The sequence below is a fragment of the Chaetura pelagica genome, unplaced genomic scaffold (genome assembly GCF_000747805.2).
Source record: "Chaetura pelagica isolate M959 unplaced genomic scaffold, ChaPel_1.0 scaffold176, whole genome shotgun sequence".
In the NCBI taxonomy this organism is placed as follows: domain Eukaryota; kingdom Metazoa; phylum Chordata; class Aves; order Apodiformes; family Apodidae; genus Chaetura; species Chaetura pelagica.
In genome coordinates this window covers 1,880,307-1,898,531 of record NW_009953484.1, presented here as the reverse complement: position 1 = coordinate 1,898,531, position 18,225 = coordinate 1,880,307, and the positions used below count along the sequence as shown (strand labels likewise).

General features: G+C 40.0%; 1 protein-coding gene across 1 annotated transcript in view; it reads left to right on the top strand.

Moving 5' to 3' along the window:
* The first annotated feature begins 8,103 nt into the window (after window positions 1-8,103).
* TNIP3 (TNFAIP3 interacting protein 3) overlaps window positions 8,104-18,225 on the top strand; it is a 36,839-nt gene continuing 26,717 nt past the window's right edge. The window contains exons 1-4 of the mRNA XM_009998577.1: window positions 8,104-8,159; window positions 8,395-8,527; window positions 15,763-15,849; window positions 17,012-17,101. Coding sequence (XP_009996879.1) covers window positions 8,104-8,159; window positions 8,395-8,527; window positions 15,763-15,849; window positions 17,012-17,101 — 366 coding nt within the window. The remainder of the gene's footprint in view (window positions 8,160-8,394; window positions 8,528-15,762; window positions 15,850-17,011; window positions 17,102-18,225) is intronic.

Genomic DNA, 18,225 nt, shown 5'->3' with positions numbered 1-18,225 from the left:
AATGGTTAAAAAGTAGCTTTAAAAAATAGTAAGTATAGTGTGGATTTGAGAGAGAGAGAAAAAGTTGTTTTAAGGTAACCGTAGATTTTTCAGGAAAGACAAAAAAATAATACCCCACCCTTCTTTCTTCCTGTAAGAAGTGCTTTTACCCGGGTTAATTTATTGTGAAGTAACTGGGTTTGAAATCTCTTGTGTACTGGCATTTCCCAATTATTCAAGACACTGTGAGCTGCTGCCGAGAGTGTAGTTTGACCCCAGTGTGTCTCTGTGAAGCGAAGAAGGTGCCAGGTTCCCATCTGGCCCTGGCACGATGGCATCCCTCATGAAACCACGTGCCAGTCACTTGCACCTGTGATGCAGAGAGCCGTACAGCAAGCTTCCTCTGCCTTTCAGCTTGGCTGCCTAACAGGCAAGAAATTGTCTTGACCTAACAGAGCTGGTTGTACTCTGTCAGCTACTGCATGTTAAGTTTCCTGGCTCTATTTCCAAATGGTGTTCATCTGTTTATTCTGCTTGTTAGAAGATCACTGCAAATATCTCAGGTCTGTGTGGGGGACACTGACCCAAATAGACCATGTTTTCTTTTTTCCCCTTGATGGTGCAGTCCATGTCAGTAAGGTGTTGCTGATGTATCCACATCCCAGACAAGGCTGAACTAGGAGGCAAAGTGGGCTGTTCATAGCTTGTGTTCTGTTTGTGGTGATGCCTGATTTGGGAAAAGAAAGAATAGCTGTGTAAAGTACCAGTTAAAAATGTCAACTGTGTAATTATGTCAGAATCATACCTTTCCACAGAAATGAGTATTTGGAAGATCTGAGTAGAGTGAGCAGCCAGTCGAGCTGGATTTGTGGGGCAAGCAGCCAGTCCAGAAAGGGCTGTGGGAAGGGAAACTTTTTGAAAAGGCACCTACTGAGGCTAGGAGAGTGTCCTAAACAGGGTGAAAGCTTTTATAGCTATTGATCTTCATAGAAAAAGAGCAAGCACGTGAAAACACTTCTTGTTTTTTAGCTCTTAGTTTTCCATTCTTTTAACACTTTGCTGCCATCTCCCACCAGCTCTCTGCATTTGTGTGTTTCATTGGGGAATTAATCTGCTCAGAAAGCATGTATTACTTGGTGGCTCTACTTGGCCAAGCTTTCAATTTGGTTGATTTTCATGGCAGAACTTCCACTAGTGATCCACATGCAGCTACAGGAGTCCTGGGTAATAAGTCTGGGTGACAGTGTGCCTTTTACTGCTTCTTCAGAGACAGTAAACTGTAACTCATTCGTGGCTCATTTAAAGCCTGAGGAAGTTGATGAAAATAAGCTAATTGCCTTCCCTGAGGTTTTAACTCAGCCCAAATGCTGTCCATCAGGAAGAAATTGGTATTGGTGGTATAATTAAGCAGAAGATCCAAGTGAAGGAGGAATGATGTTATTTTTCTGGTGCACAGGCTGTGTAGGGTATGGCAGTGGGGTGGCTGCGTTGAAACTCAGTCCCAAAGGACAAGAAACTGGGCACAGAGGGGAGCAGCACCCAGTGATACGTACTGTGCCATTCCATGTGAAGCAGCTAGTCATTACCTTCTTGCATGTTACGTATTTTTTGAGCAGAATAGTCAAAATTTGTGAAGACACTAAGTGGCTGTATATCAGTAGCTTTACTTCTCTCTTCACTGAGATGGGACAGATTATAGGTGCAGCTTCAGTTGTCACTAGGCCCTTTTTATTTTTTTGGCTTTTTTTGCAGAGAAACCAGATGTGTTTCCATTAAGAACATGCACCTCTTTTGTTGTTGTGATTTGTGTAATTCTTAAAATTAAGCAAAACTATTAAAGAATAATTGTTTCTGTGCACATTAACAGCCCACAGCTTCTCCAGATGTGGCATTTGACAGCCAAACAGCTGCTGACTATTAAATGTGCCTTAAAAGCTCCATTCCTTTGTCGTAAAGGGAACAGAAGTGTAGGGACGTTTATGGGGTGATAGGCAGATGTTTTTGGCTACATCAGATTGGAGCGAAAGTTTAAGTGGTTTCTCTGCTATAGTCGCAGCGCGTACATGTTTTAACCCCTATCATACACCTCGCCTTGTGGGCCTCTTTTCTTTGGACTGGAGTGAGATTATTTCTAGTCTCACGCTTACCTCTGAAGCAACAGTGCCACAGTGTTTTTTTGCAACATCTGGGAGATCTCAGGCTGAAGACAATGCAGTTCTGCTAGGTGGGTCTCAGCTGCTGGCGGTGGCTGGCTTTCCAGCTATGCTTTTGAAACACTGGGTTTTTTCTGGTGAAACTTGAGTGAAAAAATTAAGTTGGGAAAAACTTGAAATGTGTTGCCTTTAAAAAGCAACAACAACAACCAACCAAACAAAACCACAACACTTGTATATTCTCATAATCATCAAAGCCAGGTGTTCTTTTTTGCCTTTGTACCAGTGCAGTCTGCTTTATGCCCAGTAAACTTGTTTTTTATAGTGCTACATCTGAGGTGGAACACAGAACTAGTGGAGCCCAATTTCAAGAGATCTGGCTCAAATTCCCAAGCCCAAATGCTGGGCGGAGATCCGCTTGCTTAGTGTTGAGTACTGCAATAGCAACACTGATCCTCAGGGAGCTTGCACCATTTTGTTACTATTCTCTTGTCAGCTCAGAATCTGCTAAAATTGTAAGAGTTCATGACACCACAACACTTGTTCTGTAACAAAAGTGGTTTTGTTTTCTTGGCAAAATTTTATTCTTCCTATTGCTTGTTGGACTGGAAATTCTTTGTTATTTAGTCTTAACAGGGCAAGATTTAAACATAAAAATTCCAGTGTATTTGCATGAAAAAAAATAATCTGAGAATTCTACAAAACTGAATTAAGAGTCCAGAAATCCTGCATCCATTTGGAGCCTAAAATAATAGTCTAGTTCTACACATAAACTGTCATTAAGAATTATTTGCCTAATTTTATGCCTGTTTTGTATATTTCTAGTACAAGTTCGATTAAATGTTCTGTAATGTCTTATTCTCTCTCATATTCTAAAGGCCTTTTTATGAAATGAAGTGCATTGTCATAAATAAGGGAAATATTAGCTGAAATGCTTTGCTTAGAAATTTGCCGTGTTTTTTAATTTATCTGATCCAGTTCATCCTCTGTAATTCCAATGCCAAAATGTATTTTTTTTTTTTCATGGATCTGCTCCTTAGGTTTAGCCAAGCAAGAATTCTGTGTCCCAAATGCCCACCCCAGGGTATGAAGTATGTGTTTCACCTCTAGACTCTGGAATTAATTTCCCATCAAAATATGACTTCATGGTGTTGGGGTCTGGCTTAAAACCTTTTTCTCATAGTTGTTAATGGTGTGTATTTTTGCTTTCACCTATCACAGGAGAATGACATCTGCTCACCAATCTTGAAATTATTATTTCAAATAGAGTTACGTTCCTTTGGTATTAATATTTTGCAATAACTGGCTTGGGATATTGTGGGTTTGTCTATTTCTGCCCCATTAACCTGTGTTAGTCAATGATAATGCCAGTTTCCAATGAAAACCAGTGAAAGCCAAGAGCTCACAAATGGTACCAGCTGCAGAGCTGGGTCTCTGTATGGGGCTTGTACCTGGCTATTTGATATATACTTGTCCTTTTAGGCCATCAAGCTATGCTGCTACAACCCAAAGCATGTGGCTCATCAAAAGAGCACAGAGCAGGAGCTTAACTGGTTGCTGCTTCAATATGAAGAGTGTAGTAGTGAGCGTGGTTCTGTCTTCTGGTTCATCTCCTGACCAGGACATGGACTGCCACAAGTTACTATTTAAAGCCACTGGTGTCCACACCTCATGCTTCTTTTCTGGTGCCATCATATTCTGACTTGGGTGACAGTTTTGGGCCAAACAGGTTTTGCTCTGTCTCAGTTACACACATGATTTAATCAGTTACCTGTGTGTGCACAACCAGTGCTTCATTGCCTGACCTTGTGAGGACAGGCAGACCAGCACGGTTTATTTAGCTGGGTGGGATTGATCTGCATGTGAATTTCAGTTCTCTTCACACACAAAGCATGTGCTGGGCACAATTTTTATACTGGTTCCCAGCTGAAAAAAAAACCTGTAAAAAGAATTTGGTCATTTAGAAATAATAAATTATGAGAAGCCAATAGAACCTGGAAATTGGAACAGTGCGAAGATGTGAAAACTATGTAAAATGCATCTAGGTAAATATGTGGGAGAAATAAAAATACCTTTAATTTGTGGTGTGTAGTTAGTCTCTAGCACTGAACTCCTGCATGGGTATGGCAGCTTGCAAACCAGAGAGAGCAGACCTCATGTCTTATTTTTGGAGGACATGGCTAGGAGGACATTCAATACTACTTTTCAGATATGGCATGGAAATTGTGAGTAAGGTTGGGCTCCTTTTTCTACAAGCTGCTAAAACTTCTTCTGGGAGACCAGTGTACTTCATTACATCTGTGGGTTCTGCTTCTGTGTGAAATGTCTTAATTTTCTCAAAAAAAGGAAATGTAACAACTAACTCAAACTTTATAAAAAAGATTTTATATTCTTGTATTTTATTGGCTTCTGCATTAATCACACTATGTAAGAGGATGAATTGTATATTTTTTGTATCTTGAGATAATTTTTAAAGCTTTTGCACATAGAAGGGATATACTTTGTCCCATATAGCCACATGAAAATGCTTTAATAATATCTGATTGGTTTTACAAAACAGAAAACCCTCTATCTCTCAAATTTGAATGGATTTATTTTTTCTGTGGGTTTTTTTTTCCTAACAGGTTGCCTATTTGCATGATTTAATTTATCAAAACTCCAAAACACCTTGTTTTAGAAAATGTTTGCAACAGCGTAGAAAAGTAAGGATATTAATGATGCACAAACGTACCTATAACTTTCACAAAACCAAAAGTAGTTTTGAAACAGCTGCTTGCTGCAGAAGCTAATGCTGTGTGCCCTCTGGAGCTCTCCAGGGGAAGCTCAGCTAGTCATGAAGAACTGTCTTGTTCTGGGGTAGCTCCTAATCGCCAGTACCTTGAAGATGTATTCAAGCACTCAGATCATTTGTCATTTTAGACCTGAGTCTAAAAACCGAGGGTAAAACAAATGCACTGAGAAATCCAGTTAACAGAGTAGACTTATTTATTTATTTTTCTTCTTAGATGATGTCAAAACACAGAAATATTACAGAGCAGCAATCTGTATGGATTTGAGTCTTTCATTGTTGCCTTTCTTTTCCCTTGGCACAGTGGGTTCCTGCTCTTACCCTAGTGTTCCTAAACCCAGACATAAGAATGCAGAGAGACTGGGTGGAAGCAGCCAGAGCTGAACATCATTTACAGCCACAGCACCAGGCAAACTGCGCAGAGCAGAGCAGGGGAATGAACACTTCCGGGTTGAAAATACATATTTAAAACCAACCCACTGTCTTTATGGGTATTTCCCAGCTTGATTCATGCTCTGATCTCAGGAGGCTGTGGTCACACAGCTTCTCTCACTGTGGCTGAACCAGCCCCAGAGATGAGTGCAGCCTGCTTAAATACTTGCTGCTGCACTCCCGCCAGAGTTTGCTGCCCATCTTTTATTGTCCTCAGGGCTGCACCTGGACATTGCTCTTTATTTTGAATAGTTATTTTATTCTAAGACACTTATTTGATTTAAAAGAGTTTAGGAAACCCCTGACTGCTTTGGACCAAGCCTGTGTGAGTGTGTTGTGCTGGCAGCTGGGGATGGTAATCTGCAGTAGAGTGGTGGTGATGGTGGAAAGTGGCTGGGGCTGTAGAAGAGTTAAACTCTAGTTGGCTTTGCTGCAGCTGGATATGGCTGCAGCCCTGGGCAACAAGGAGCAAAATACCCTTGACTGGAAGCCACTTGTAAGCCAGAATTTTTTCTCTCTGCTAAGTTGTAAACTGGTTGCTTTATTGATCTCGCACAGGGTTGGCTGCCTAAGTGTTGGAAGCGCAGTCTGAAAATACTGACCTGTGGTTTTAACAGTTTTGCCTGAAATGCCTCAGTACTGCTCAGTAACATCTCACCTAGCTTTACTTAACCTCTCCCTTCCTTTTGCTGCATTTATAGGGGCACTAAGGAGGCTGCAGCAATAACTTCTCCCTTACGATGCAAATATAATTTAATGCACTTTTCCTAAACCTGCACCATGAGCAATTGCTGCTGTGCTGTGGCTTTTTAATTCTTCTGAACCTCCTGAAAAACACTGAGTGCTCTGCACAGCATCTATCCAATTCTGTTACACAGATCAATCTTCGGCTGTGTCAGGCATGGGAGTCCAAAGGGGCTGAAGATGCTGCTTTCCAAGAAGTGCACTTAAGAGAAAAGGGGTGTTACTACTTATGTTGCAAAGTTTACATTATGTAGCTAATTAAACATGAAGGCTATAAGCAGAGCTCTTGGTCATGCTGCTGTCTGATAATTTCTTATCCAGGAACCTTAGCAGAGAATTGTTCAAAAAAGAAAAATTGCCCCTTGCACTGGTCCATCCAAGGTTTTGCAATGTTTCACGAGGCATAAAAAGGCTGGATTTATATTGCAAGGGTGGTTGATTACCTTCTGTAGTTTTCTTCACGAGCTGCCACGTGGCGCCCGTGCTGCTGGGGCTCACCTGCCACCCACGCACAGCTGAGGCTTTGGGAGTTGCCACCAGCACCCAGAGCAGCTGCAGCCTGCTGCACTTCCTGAGCTTCATCAAAATGTGCATCAAGGTCTTTCTCTTCATCGTCAGGACTATGAAGGGGTGTTATGGCCAGTTAAAGTGGTCTAACAAATGAAAATACTCTTCAGTCGGGTACTCTGCTTCTTTGAGTGCACACTAGTTGTTATATTGGTTTAAAAAAAAAAATAAATAGAAAGTTAATATAAAGAAATATCTTTCTGCAGAGAAGAAAAATCATATGCTGTGTTCAGTGCTTCAGGACATTCCAGTGTCAAAAAACCCCAGTCTTGCTTTTTTGTGTAAAAGTCCCATTTCCCTATGCTATAGATCTAGCTCTCAGAACACATCCAAATATCTTATTTCTGCCATAAAACTTGTTTTTGCTGGTGCAGGCAGGCTTCACAGCAGCTCTGAAACTGTTGTGACATTCCAGCTTCTTGAGTTTTGTTTGTCCCTATTTGCTGCTGTTGGTATTTTATTGTAGTACCTCTGCAAAAGATTTTTCATTAATGTTAAATCAAAATGCATTTCTGTTGTAGTCCCTGTGTTGTGAAAATTGAGAAAAAAATGTATCATTTTATGCTGTCAGCAAAAAACCACACCAGACTTGTTTACTGTTATGATTACGATAGATGGGTTTGTTTATTGGATTTTACCAATTGCCCTTCAAGAGTTTCCTCAGAACCTGCAGTGCGATCCCTATGGATTGCCGGTCTAAATTGCAGTAAATATAGCTGAGAAATTCTTAGTATTTTCAATTTTACTGGCAGTTGAAATGAAGTATTTTCTGCCTAGATTAAGAAATAATTTTTCTGTAACACGTTGGTTGTACTTTTGAGCCTTGAAGTTTGCTGGCTGGTCATGCTTTAGTTATATTTAGAGTTGGTTTAAGCTGATTAGGACATTAAGGGAGCTTGCAAAAGACATGAGTATTTCTTGAAAACTTGGGTTGGGTCTAGGGTTTGTTTTAATTATGCCTTGGTTAGTTCTCTGAAAGTCCCATTCCACCATTGTGGTGTATCAAGTGAAATCCTAGCAAACCCTTAAGTGCACATAAGTCCTGTGTGTCCTTAGCAGAGAGTCTGAAATAAAAGAATTTTCTCACCAAACAGTTACAATTTTAGTGTGTCACGACAGAGTGGTTTTTACAAGATATGAGTGTTTTTAAAAGGAAATTTCATGAAAAAAAATTTTCATAGAATGTCAGGTTGGAAGGGACCTCAAGGATCATCTGATCCAACCTTTAATTTTTTTTTTCCCCTTTTTATCATTTTATTGAAAATGCATGTCAGGTATCTATTAAGTGTTACAGAGAACAAAATGTGCCATTAAAAATCTTTGTGAACTGAGCACTAGTTTTGGACTTCAAAACCAATTTAATAATTTAGGTAGCATTTTGTGTTAAAGCTGGATATAAAATTCTTGAAACTGCGGGCAGATGAGTGGGGTTGAGGGCACATGACCCATCTTCAAATAATCCCTCAAAGGGTTGACTTGGATTTTGTAGGCATAAGGTAGTTAAATTCATAAGGACTGAGTGTTTAAATATTTTAGATCAATTTTTGCCACAAAGCACTTAAAGGTTTTCTGATGCTGCTCTCTGCATACCAGGAAGGAAGGCAGCAGGAGCTTGATGCAGACTGCCACTGCTGTCTGCATTCTCACATTCAGAAGGCAGATGACAAATTTACCTTCTCTGCACTTCAAGTTTTGGTAGAATATGTAACATTGCTATTTCTTTCCAAACAGGTGTGAAAGTAAAGAGCTTGATGTTGAAATAAGAAACCTGATAGAGAAGAATAACACTTATCAGTTGTGTCAGGAGCCCAAACCTATTGCCCAAGAGAGTCCAGACCATCAGAGAACTTTGTGTTCCCTTAAGGTAAGCTCAGTCTGCTTTTGCAACGTTGATCTGCCAGGAAAGAACATTCAGGGGATGTTCCCTTGGTGACTTGATTATGCATGAAACTTTTTGATTTCTGAAATTATGCAATAAACTTCCTACACTTTTTTTTTTTCATATGCAACTTCTTTCTGTTACGAGAAGACTAAGAGAGAAGATATGGTTTATAGTGCTTTAAAAGATAAACTAAACCTACTGGTTATTCAAAGTGTTACCCTCTGTAGCCAGCTGTGCCTTCTGAATATTACAGATCCAAAAATACTGCACACCTCAAGAACACTGACATTTCTTTAGGCTGTTTGGTTGTTCTGATTTAACTGATGGTGAGCAGAGGTGTGGGGGGACAAAGATCTTTGGGAGCATGAGAAAGGCTTTTAGATAAATAGGAAGAAAGAAGAAGAAAAATGATGATTCAAATCCACGCTTCTGTGGTATTACAAACAGAAAATCATAAGCCACCAGCTAAGATGGTTCTCTTTGCTTGCAGTGAAGCAGTGGTTAACAAGCATGACAGAAACTTGTTCTAGGTTTCCCTCTCAGTTTCCATCCTCTGCCCTGAAATTGCAAGCTGCTTACCGTACTGTAGGAGAACAAGAGGAAATTCCTGTTTTCTGCAAACCAGGACAGGGAGAGAGGAGTGATTGCCATCCACCTGCAAGGAGTCACACTCTTACCTGGCTGTCTTAACTTCACCACAGAGTCGGGGGCTGGAGGAGGGGGAGGAAACCTCTGAAGGCTGCTCCCTGAGGCGTGATGCAGGAAATGGATGAGGAGATGAAGGAGCGATGACTGACTCTCTTCTATGAAATCCAAAATTACACATAGCTCCTTTCACATGTAAACCACCATCTCCAAAATGACTCACAACCTCAGGATGTGAAGCTGAGCTGAGCCAAAGGAGATGCCCCAGGGTCAGACTAGTGGGATTAGAAACGGGGAGAGGGAAACCAGGAAACCACAGGGAGGAATGGGGATTCCTGGCCCCAGGAGAGGAGTAAGTATGCTTAAACAGAAGACAATGCAGAATCCAAGTAGTACTGAGCTATGAAACGACAGGGCACAACAGCAAGCCACAGCTGATCTGTGGAAACACCTGGTCCCCCACATTAGCCTTCTTCCAACAAGAGGAGAGGTAGGAAAGGACTTGGGGGTTGTGAGGAGGAAAAAGATGTGCTCACGTCAGCTATTTCCACTTCAGCACTGCACACAGAACACTGTGTCAGTATTGCCTAATATAAAATACTGGGTTGCCTGTGTCTCTAAATGTAGTTTGTCTAGGTGAGAAAGCTATCTGGGTTTTTTTGAAGTGGTAAGCTGGAATGAGAGGTAAGACATTAGTGTGGCATCATTATTTTATACCGATTTAAGCTCTTCTCAGCAGATGTGTTTAATTTTACTAAAGCCATCTTCAAAAAAAGGAAAACATATGATGAAATCTTTTACTGATTAGAACAACTGATAATTTCTAATTCACATCTACTTATCTATTCCCCCTGTTTTCTGTAACACCACTTAACTGCTGTGATGAGCAGCAGGAGAGTATGAGAACAAGAATGATTGCAAGCTCTAGTCTTGCAGGGGCCCTGTCAAAATACCTGTCCTCAAAGTGTGCCTCAGGAAGGAAAGGGTTCCTTGTTCTGTCTTCTTCAGAGCGGGAAACTGAAGGCCAAAAGGATCAAGCAATTTGCTGTTTTAATGTAAGAAATCAAAGAATGGTATTGCCTACCACAAAAAAGCAGCTTCATTTTTCAGATTGAATTACAAAGGTGATTATATTCAACTGGAAAAAACTAGACTAAATATTATGCATCAAAAACCCAACTATTATTAAAAATTATTAATGCAGAATGTTTTCACTATATTTAGGGCTTCATTAAGATTTTACACACTGGAAGGATGTTTTCTGGGGGAGGTGAGGGCAAATAAAAGTATAAAATAAGAAAGGAAGAATAGCAACTAAAATAATTAGCCACGTGTCAATGTAGAGTTAAGTTGACAGACATAATGTATGTTATGGGATCAGTTGGTTGAAAAAACTCCAGTTAGCTTTCAAGCACCTAAACTCTTTTGGGTGTGAAGTGAGAAAGAGAAAAATTTCATTGAAAGGCTATCTGGACTTGCAACAACTATGTTGTGAGCCTAAAAATAGCCTGTTTGATACAGTTAAAAATTATTATCCAATTATTTGTGCATGAAACTTAGATTGTCATTATCAGGCTTCAGTTTGCAAACGTGTATGTTCTTGAGTAGCTGTTCCCTTACGGTTAGTCTCACTGGGGATGATGGACAACAGTGGATAAAGGAAAACCTGCAACAGAAGCCTGTGCTATGTTTTACTGACTCTGAAACCGCATCTTGCTCTAATTTTATCCGGTTCCCACATATTAAGGCACACATTTGCATCTGCACGTATTTTTCTGTTGGAGTGAGAACCTAACTGAACAGCACAAAAAGGTTGAGGCTGACATACTTACTTAAGGGAAAACCCCTTTCTACCACACTTCTTTGAGTGAAGCACATGGTTTAGACAGGAAGAGGCAGTTTCTTCTTCTGGTTTCAGAGCTGATTTTATTCTTCAACTAAAATATCTCAGTTTTTACCATTTCACCATGTGCACCAGAATGGGAAAAGAGATTGCAATGAATATTTTAGCAAGCACTGCTGGCATAACAACAGCTTCAGGAATAAAGCCAAAAGCAAAGCTTGATCAAAATGTGAGCAAACAGAAGGCTTCCCAGAAGTACCCAAGTAATCTCAGAGTAAATCTGGCTTCTACAATTCTGCAACTGAACAGTACAATAGATAAAAACCCACCCAAACAAACAAACCTGACAAACCTCACAGCAGATACCTGACATTGATTTGGTCATCATCAAGGAGTAATACACTTTTACTTGAATCAAGCATTTTAAAGGTTCTTGGTTTCACTGCAGTTACTGCCAGACAGAATTTTCACAAGTGACAAGTAGCTTTTATTATCTTAATTTGTGAGTGCCTGTTCTGTGATGCTGTAACCGTAGCCTTTCCTAGAATGAAGCTCCAACACTCTGAAAATGTAGAAGTCTTTTGAAATAATGAAAATCTTTCACTATGAAAACGTTTCAAGGATATTTCTGTAATGCTGTTGTACAACTAATTTGTTCTTTGTTGCTTAGCAACAGACTGACAAATGTAGTGTTGTCTTTATCTCTGCAATACCAAAGAAAATTAGTATTGTCATCTCCTTGTCTGTCTCCTGTCAGTGCTACTAACTGTTTTTACAGAGAGAGACAACCATTTTATTTCAGTTTCTCCTAGTTTTTTGCTGGAAGAATACCACCACGTGAAAAGAGCTTGACCTTTTATTCCCTACTCAGTGAAATTTTTTCTATTCACATAGATTTCAGACATATTCTGCTCTTTCCAATATCCAGTACTGTTCTTAACATGGCAATTGGTACAGAAAGTGCTTGTGAGGGATGGAACAAGTTACCTCTCTCCCCTCAAGCTGCTTGCACAACTGAACAGCACTATTCCTGAATACCACATTGTCTCCTTTTAAATGTATTTCCTATCAAATATATGTAAGAGCATTTGACTTTAGGCACTGTGCAAATGTGTGTCAGCGTTATCCATATGGATGCTAAGGTTGCCTGGTTAGGCACTGAAGAGTACTCAGTGCCATTTCTATTCTGTTGCATTTTGTGTGAAATGCTCATGGTGAAGAGCAATAGCTAAGATGGTGCATGAAAATACGGCATTGTTTTTAACATGTATATCTAGGGTGAAGGGTAGTAATGAAGATAAGAGCTTCCACCCAGGCATGGCTAGCTCAGAGCTTATTTTTGGCTAACAGGGAGTGCTACATCTTTCAAACAAGAATGCAATGTTAGATGAAAGTTGTGCCAAATCAATGAGGCCATAAACTGCATTTGGTGATGATGCCAAACTGCATCCAAACAACACCTATTTCAGCAGATGGCAAAACTCGACTCAAAACTCTTACGCATAGTCCTGGTGTGGGAAAGGATTATGGCTGTTGTTGCTCAGTCACTGTAGTAAGCTCAAAGAGAGAGAAAATAGACAAACTGTGAATTTGTCTATGAAATGTGCAGGTAGTTTTCGCATGGAAAGGCAGAGATGTGGAGTTGCTGTTTCTGTTATAGCCTTTGCTTTTCCAGGATCTTCACCTTTTGCTCTAGCTCTGCCCAGCTCTCTCACAGTGTTATGGGAAGGAGAAATGCTGAAAGGAACAGTGTTGAAGCCAGTTAAAATCTATATAAATGGCACCTTCAAATCCTCCAATCTGACAGAGAATCATTCACTTTCAGTAGTCATTAATACAGTAATTAAGATACCATCAACAAAGGACTTGGTGTCCTAATGTCCACCTGGCTTTCCAGGAAACTTTTGAATGGAATAATAGTAACAACTGTGCACTCCAGGGTCTTAGCCTCATCCTCTCTTCAAACTAGTTTGACCACCATCTTTCAAGTGGGAGCTGCGGTTGATGAGTAGGGATGTGCCCTGGGGTTGTTCTTCTCTCCCTGCTTCAGGGACTGCTCAGCACCTCATGTAGCACATTGCAGTGCACTGTTGTGAGGGATTAGGAAACTGGGGCTGGTTTACCATAGCAGGCCAGACCATAAAACACAGCTGTTCAACTTACGCTTTCTCCCACAGCTTAGCTGCTGCTGGAATGGTGATGGACCTGCTGAGTCCGGGAGCTGGGATAAGGGAGGGTGTCTGGGCTTGAGGGCTATTGTCCATGAGAGCAGGTGTGGAAAGTGGAAGTTTTCTGATTGTATTTTTATGAAGTTCTCAGTGTTGGTATTTTCTAGATAGGCTGTTTCCATGAGTTTATAATCTGTAGGAGTGTTGCAGGCCAGTGCAAGGTAGCAGGACATTGTGAGAAGATGGTGGATGTTCGTGTCACTTGTGTCTAGTTACTACCATATTCTCTCCTTCAGCAGCTGCCTCTAAACTCCCCATGTGCCATAACTTTAGTACAGTAAGAACCCAAAAACGTGCAGTGACAGCCTGCTAAGGGGTGCTGCAGATGCAGCTGCTGCAGACGGGCAGACTGTGGGTGAAAGGAGATGTCATCATTCTCTGATCTGACATTAACACTTGGAAGACATTTAGCATTCAACTGGACAGTTTCCCTCTGTGTGTTATAGGGGTATTGCCTACTTCTGCAATGAGATTTGAAGTCATTAGGTGTAAGCTTTGATTTGATATAAACTTTGATAATATTATAATACTCTCGCCTTTTAAAAATGTGTGCTGCTTCCTCTTCCTTCTGCACTATGGGGATTTTACAGTTTAACTATTACTAAGTTCTTTTCACTTTAGAACGTGGCCTTCTTACATGTCTGTTTCCCAGAGGATGGCCTTCCTCTTGCACTCAACCCTGCTTTGGTGGTACAGAAGTTTACTTTGTTTTATTGTCTGACAGTTACAGGGTCATATTTCTTACTGTATATTATACACTGCAGAACTGTCAAGTATTGCAATTGTGGAAATTGTGGTGCGTTACCAGCCAGTGGTTCTTCCTGGTTTAAACCAATGCAGTACCTGGGAGGGATATGCTCAAAGACTAGTTTTGGTATAAGTACAGGGGAAATTCTTTTATTTTTTGATGAGTCAGATGAATCCTATGTAGAATCTAAAATGCCTTTATTAAAATAACATTTGGGGTTTTTTTTGTGTTTGTGTTTTTTTTTTCTTTATACCCCAGAAATTTTCCAGCCACTACATAAGCCAGGAAAAAATAAAGAGAACGTCAGGTGGGGAGGATATATTTAATATGCAAGTATTATAATAGCTTTCATTCAAATTGGGTTTTGTATCTTGCAAAAGATGAGCTGCTTAATCACACACTGCGAACCAGTGATCTGGAATGTGTTAAATTCCAGCATGTAACAGGATTACTTTACTTTGTCTAAATCGTTTTTGGAAACTGAAAGAACTCCCACAGATTTATATTAATTTAAGTCAGATATCACAGGCTAGCTTTCATTCCATTTCTTGAAAAGGAAATAAGCAACCTCTGCCCCCACTGAAAAAGCCTCAGACCCAGAGATCATTCCACAATAAGGAAAATAGTTTTCCTTTCATGCTTCCTTCTCAAAGCCTTCATTATTCACAATGCCAAGACTGAAGACAGCAATACTTTGCACTTTTCTATTTTTTCCTGACTTTGGATGTGAAGCCTGTGGAAGCCTTTTCTTTGTTAAACCTTTCTGTGAGTTTAACTTATTAAGGTTAACCTCTCTTTCCAAATGGGAAACTAAGACACAAGTTTGAAGTGTTGGGTACCTTGAGTACTCAAGCAAAGACCTGACTAGCTTGAAGCTAGATGTGTGCATAGATAAGGTAATTTCTAGAACTTGCAGATATGATGTCCTTAAGAGAAGAATTACAACACCTGTCATTGTCCATCTCTGTACAACTTTTCTTCAGGGCACGTAAATCAGTTTTCCAATCATGGTTTTCCCCTAAATGTCTTGGGGTTAGTATGGGTGTGCTCTTCCCCATAGCTGTTAACAGACTTGCCTATTATTTAGAAGCATGACTCACTGACTTTTCTATCATGATAGTTCATACTGTCCTAGTGTCACTTAATACTTGTCATGCTTACATAAGTCCTTTTTTTTTTTTTTCAACTGGAAAGCGGGACGTAAATCAGTTTTCCAATCATGGTTTTCCCCTAAATGTCTTGGGGTTAGTATGGGTGTGCTCTTCCCCATAGCTGTTAACAGACTTGCCTATTATTTAGAAGCATGACTCACTGACTTTTCTATCATGATAGTTCATACTGTCCTAGTGTCACTTAATACTTGTCATGCTTACATAAGTCCTTTTTTTTTTTTTTCAACTGGAAGCAGGGATAGAAAACCCTGTCCTCTTATTTACTGAAAAAATATAGCCTTCCTTCCCTTAGATGTGCAACTTCCTCTCCTGGGGTGAACTGGCCAGTGGGTTGCAATTGTGATTTACATGCACACTAAGGCGCTATTGCCTTGCCCAGCATATTAGTCATAGGCAGTGTGTTTCAACCCCTCTGGGAAGCCCCAGCAAGGAAGGAGGAAAAGGTTGAAAACAGAATTCCATCACTTATTTCTGAACCTCTGCTGCTTCCAGACAGCACTCGTGGATCTTATGGGTCTTAAGGCAGTTCTTCTGCTCCTTTAGCTAATGTAAAATATCTGGTTTGTTGCTCTTCTTCAAAGACTCGTAATGAAACAAATGCTCAAGGCCATCTTGGATGTGCATGGGAAGGTATGAGTGACATGGAAACCCCAGCAGATCCACTAGAAGTAAGTGACTGTTTTGGCTGTCCTCTGAAGTAATGTCTGATGAACAAGAATGGCTTGAACTGGTGCAGCCACCATTTGTGTCACTTAGTAGATTGACAATTATGGGCTCATTTCTTTGTTCAGTAGAGTTGTCCAAATGATTTATCTTGTTTAAGGAGGAAATGTTAGAAATGTTTTTGGATACAGCCCTTGTAGAAAGATAACCTTCCCTAGCAGGTTTCCCTTCCTACACTCTAAAATTATCTGATTATTTTAATTTGTTGTTACACAAATGGTAGAAAGTAGTTAATTTTAGTGACCCAACAACTTTTAGAAGTGTTTGGGCTAGTTGGTGCCAAGTGTATACATAGCTATTAAGTTTTTGAGTTGTCCTGTACACTTTTATAGGAATCATAAGGTATGCACCTGAGGCCCAGATTTGAAAAACAATCATGCCTTTTTTTCCAGTACAGTTCTCCTAATATTTATTTATCTCTCTATATATATTCTAACAAATCACATGTTTGTTTTTGTGACAGTCTGTAGAAACTTCTTGGAAATTATGATATATGACATTAGCATGATAAAAATGAGGGGTTTAGGTGCTGTTGTTCTGCATGGGCAAACCTCCACGCTTTAAAAAATGGAACAATTGCAGACTGATTTCCAAATTTCTCTGAAAGGCCTATTTATTTTCTGTATTGCTTGTTTTGAACCCATTATGCTAAAGTTTATTGCCTTGGGTCTGCAAGCACTTACCAGGGGCAATACTGCTAATTATCCTAGTTCTCATAAATGAAGGGTATTACTTACACCCGCTTCAACTTATGCTCAACTTTTGTGGCTTGTACTACTTGTTTGTATTACCATCTGTAAGATAATTAAAATCCTATTTTGTGCTTCATGCCTCAGATGGTACAAATAGACAGAATTTTGTTTATTTCAGTTTCTGTTTGCATAATGCTTCAATTAGAACACAGACTGAGCAGCGTTGAAGCAGATGTACACTTCAGAATCTGATGTCAGAAGATGTAAAGGTACTGAAATAATTGAAATGTAAGAAAATGTTAAGTTTCAGCCTCTTTACACACACATGACAGGGTGGATTGGAGCTTTATATGATAATTTTAACTTGAAGAGAGGATGCTGAAAGCATTAATTTTTTAACATTTATTTTCTCCAGTCAAGGCACATATTACTGACCAAAAAGAAAACTAAATCGGCCAGTTCTCTTGAGCAACAGATTCTCTCACTGGAAAGACAGAGGCAAGAGGTAATCTTAAGTTTACCCTTAACCTTTACATACAAAGCCTTGAAGACAGACATTGCAGTATCAGTAGTTATGCCTGGGACAGGAAATCGCGGAATGATTTATCACTGTTGTTTGCACCGTGTTTATGCTACAGATGGTTTTACCTTCCAGTCCAGCAAGGCCTGTGTTTTTCCTGAAGAATCTCATCCTGCACACAGTTTCTTTGTGGAGACTTTCTGCTTTGCATTTCTTTTAAGCTCAAAAGTGTGCTAGCACTTAAACTTATGTTTAAACATGTTCCTATAGTCCTACTTCTCTCTGCCAAGCTAGGCAGAGTTATATTTGGAGAACTGTCCCTAAAAACAAATGATGACTTGTTGTAACATGGCTATGAACCTAGAAGAGCAGAGATTTAAATAGTACAAAGGGCAAATTTTCTTAATGAGCTCTATTGTAAAAGCCAAGGAACCACTATAAGAGCCAAAGGTGTCTTTGTCACAGGTAGCAACAAACTGGAAGTCATTCATTTGCTGAGCATCATAAAGGGTTGACCCTATATCCTACAAAGGAAAATGCTTCAGAAGGTCATATTTGGCTTTCTCCAATCAAAATGCACACAAACTGACTTCACTCCTACCACCTGCATGCATGGTGTTGGCTAGTCTGCCCACCTTGCATGTGCATGCTTGTGCTTGCTTAGTTTAGTGACACTGAGAAAGGCAAGTGGGGTTTGCACCCAGTGGTAAGTGCAGTCAATAGGAGTCTTCAATTCACTTGTTTGAAATCCAGGACCTTCTAACTGAAAATATATTTGCGGATCTTGAAGCAAACTAACATGGAAGTCCTTGGCCATTTAGGAGTTACAGCTTGGAATTTGTACGGTGTTGCAAATTATTCACTTGCAGCTTCTGTATTTGCGTGTCTTCTCTGTTACTTCCTGAATGTTCACATACTTTTAACTGAAATACCAAAGCGCTGGCAGATGGGCTGTAAAGTTTGCCAAACCTTGAACTTTCTTTTTCTGAAATGAACTGGTCAAATAGTGAGAAGGCTGTGGACACTCATAGCTGGAGGATTAGAGCGCCTGTCTGTTCATTAGTTATTTGACAGTGTTAAAATAAGGGATATTTACTGTGACTTCCTGA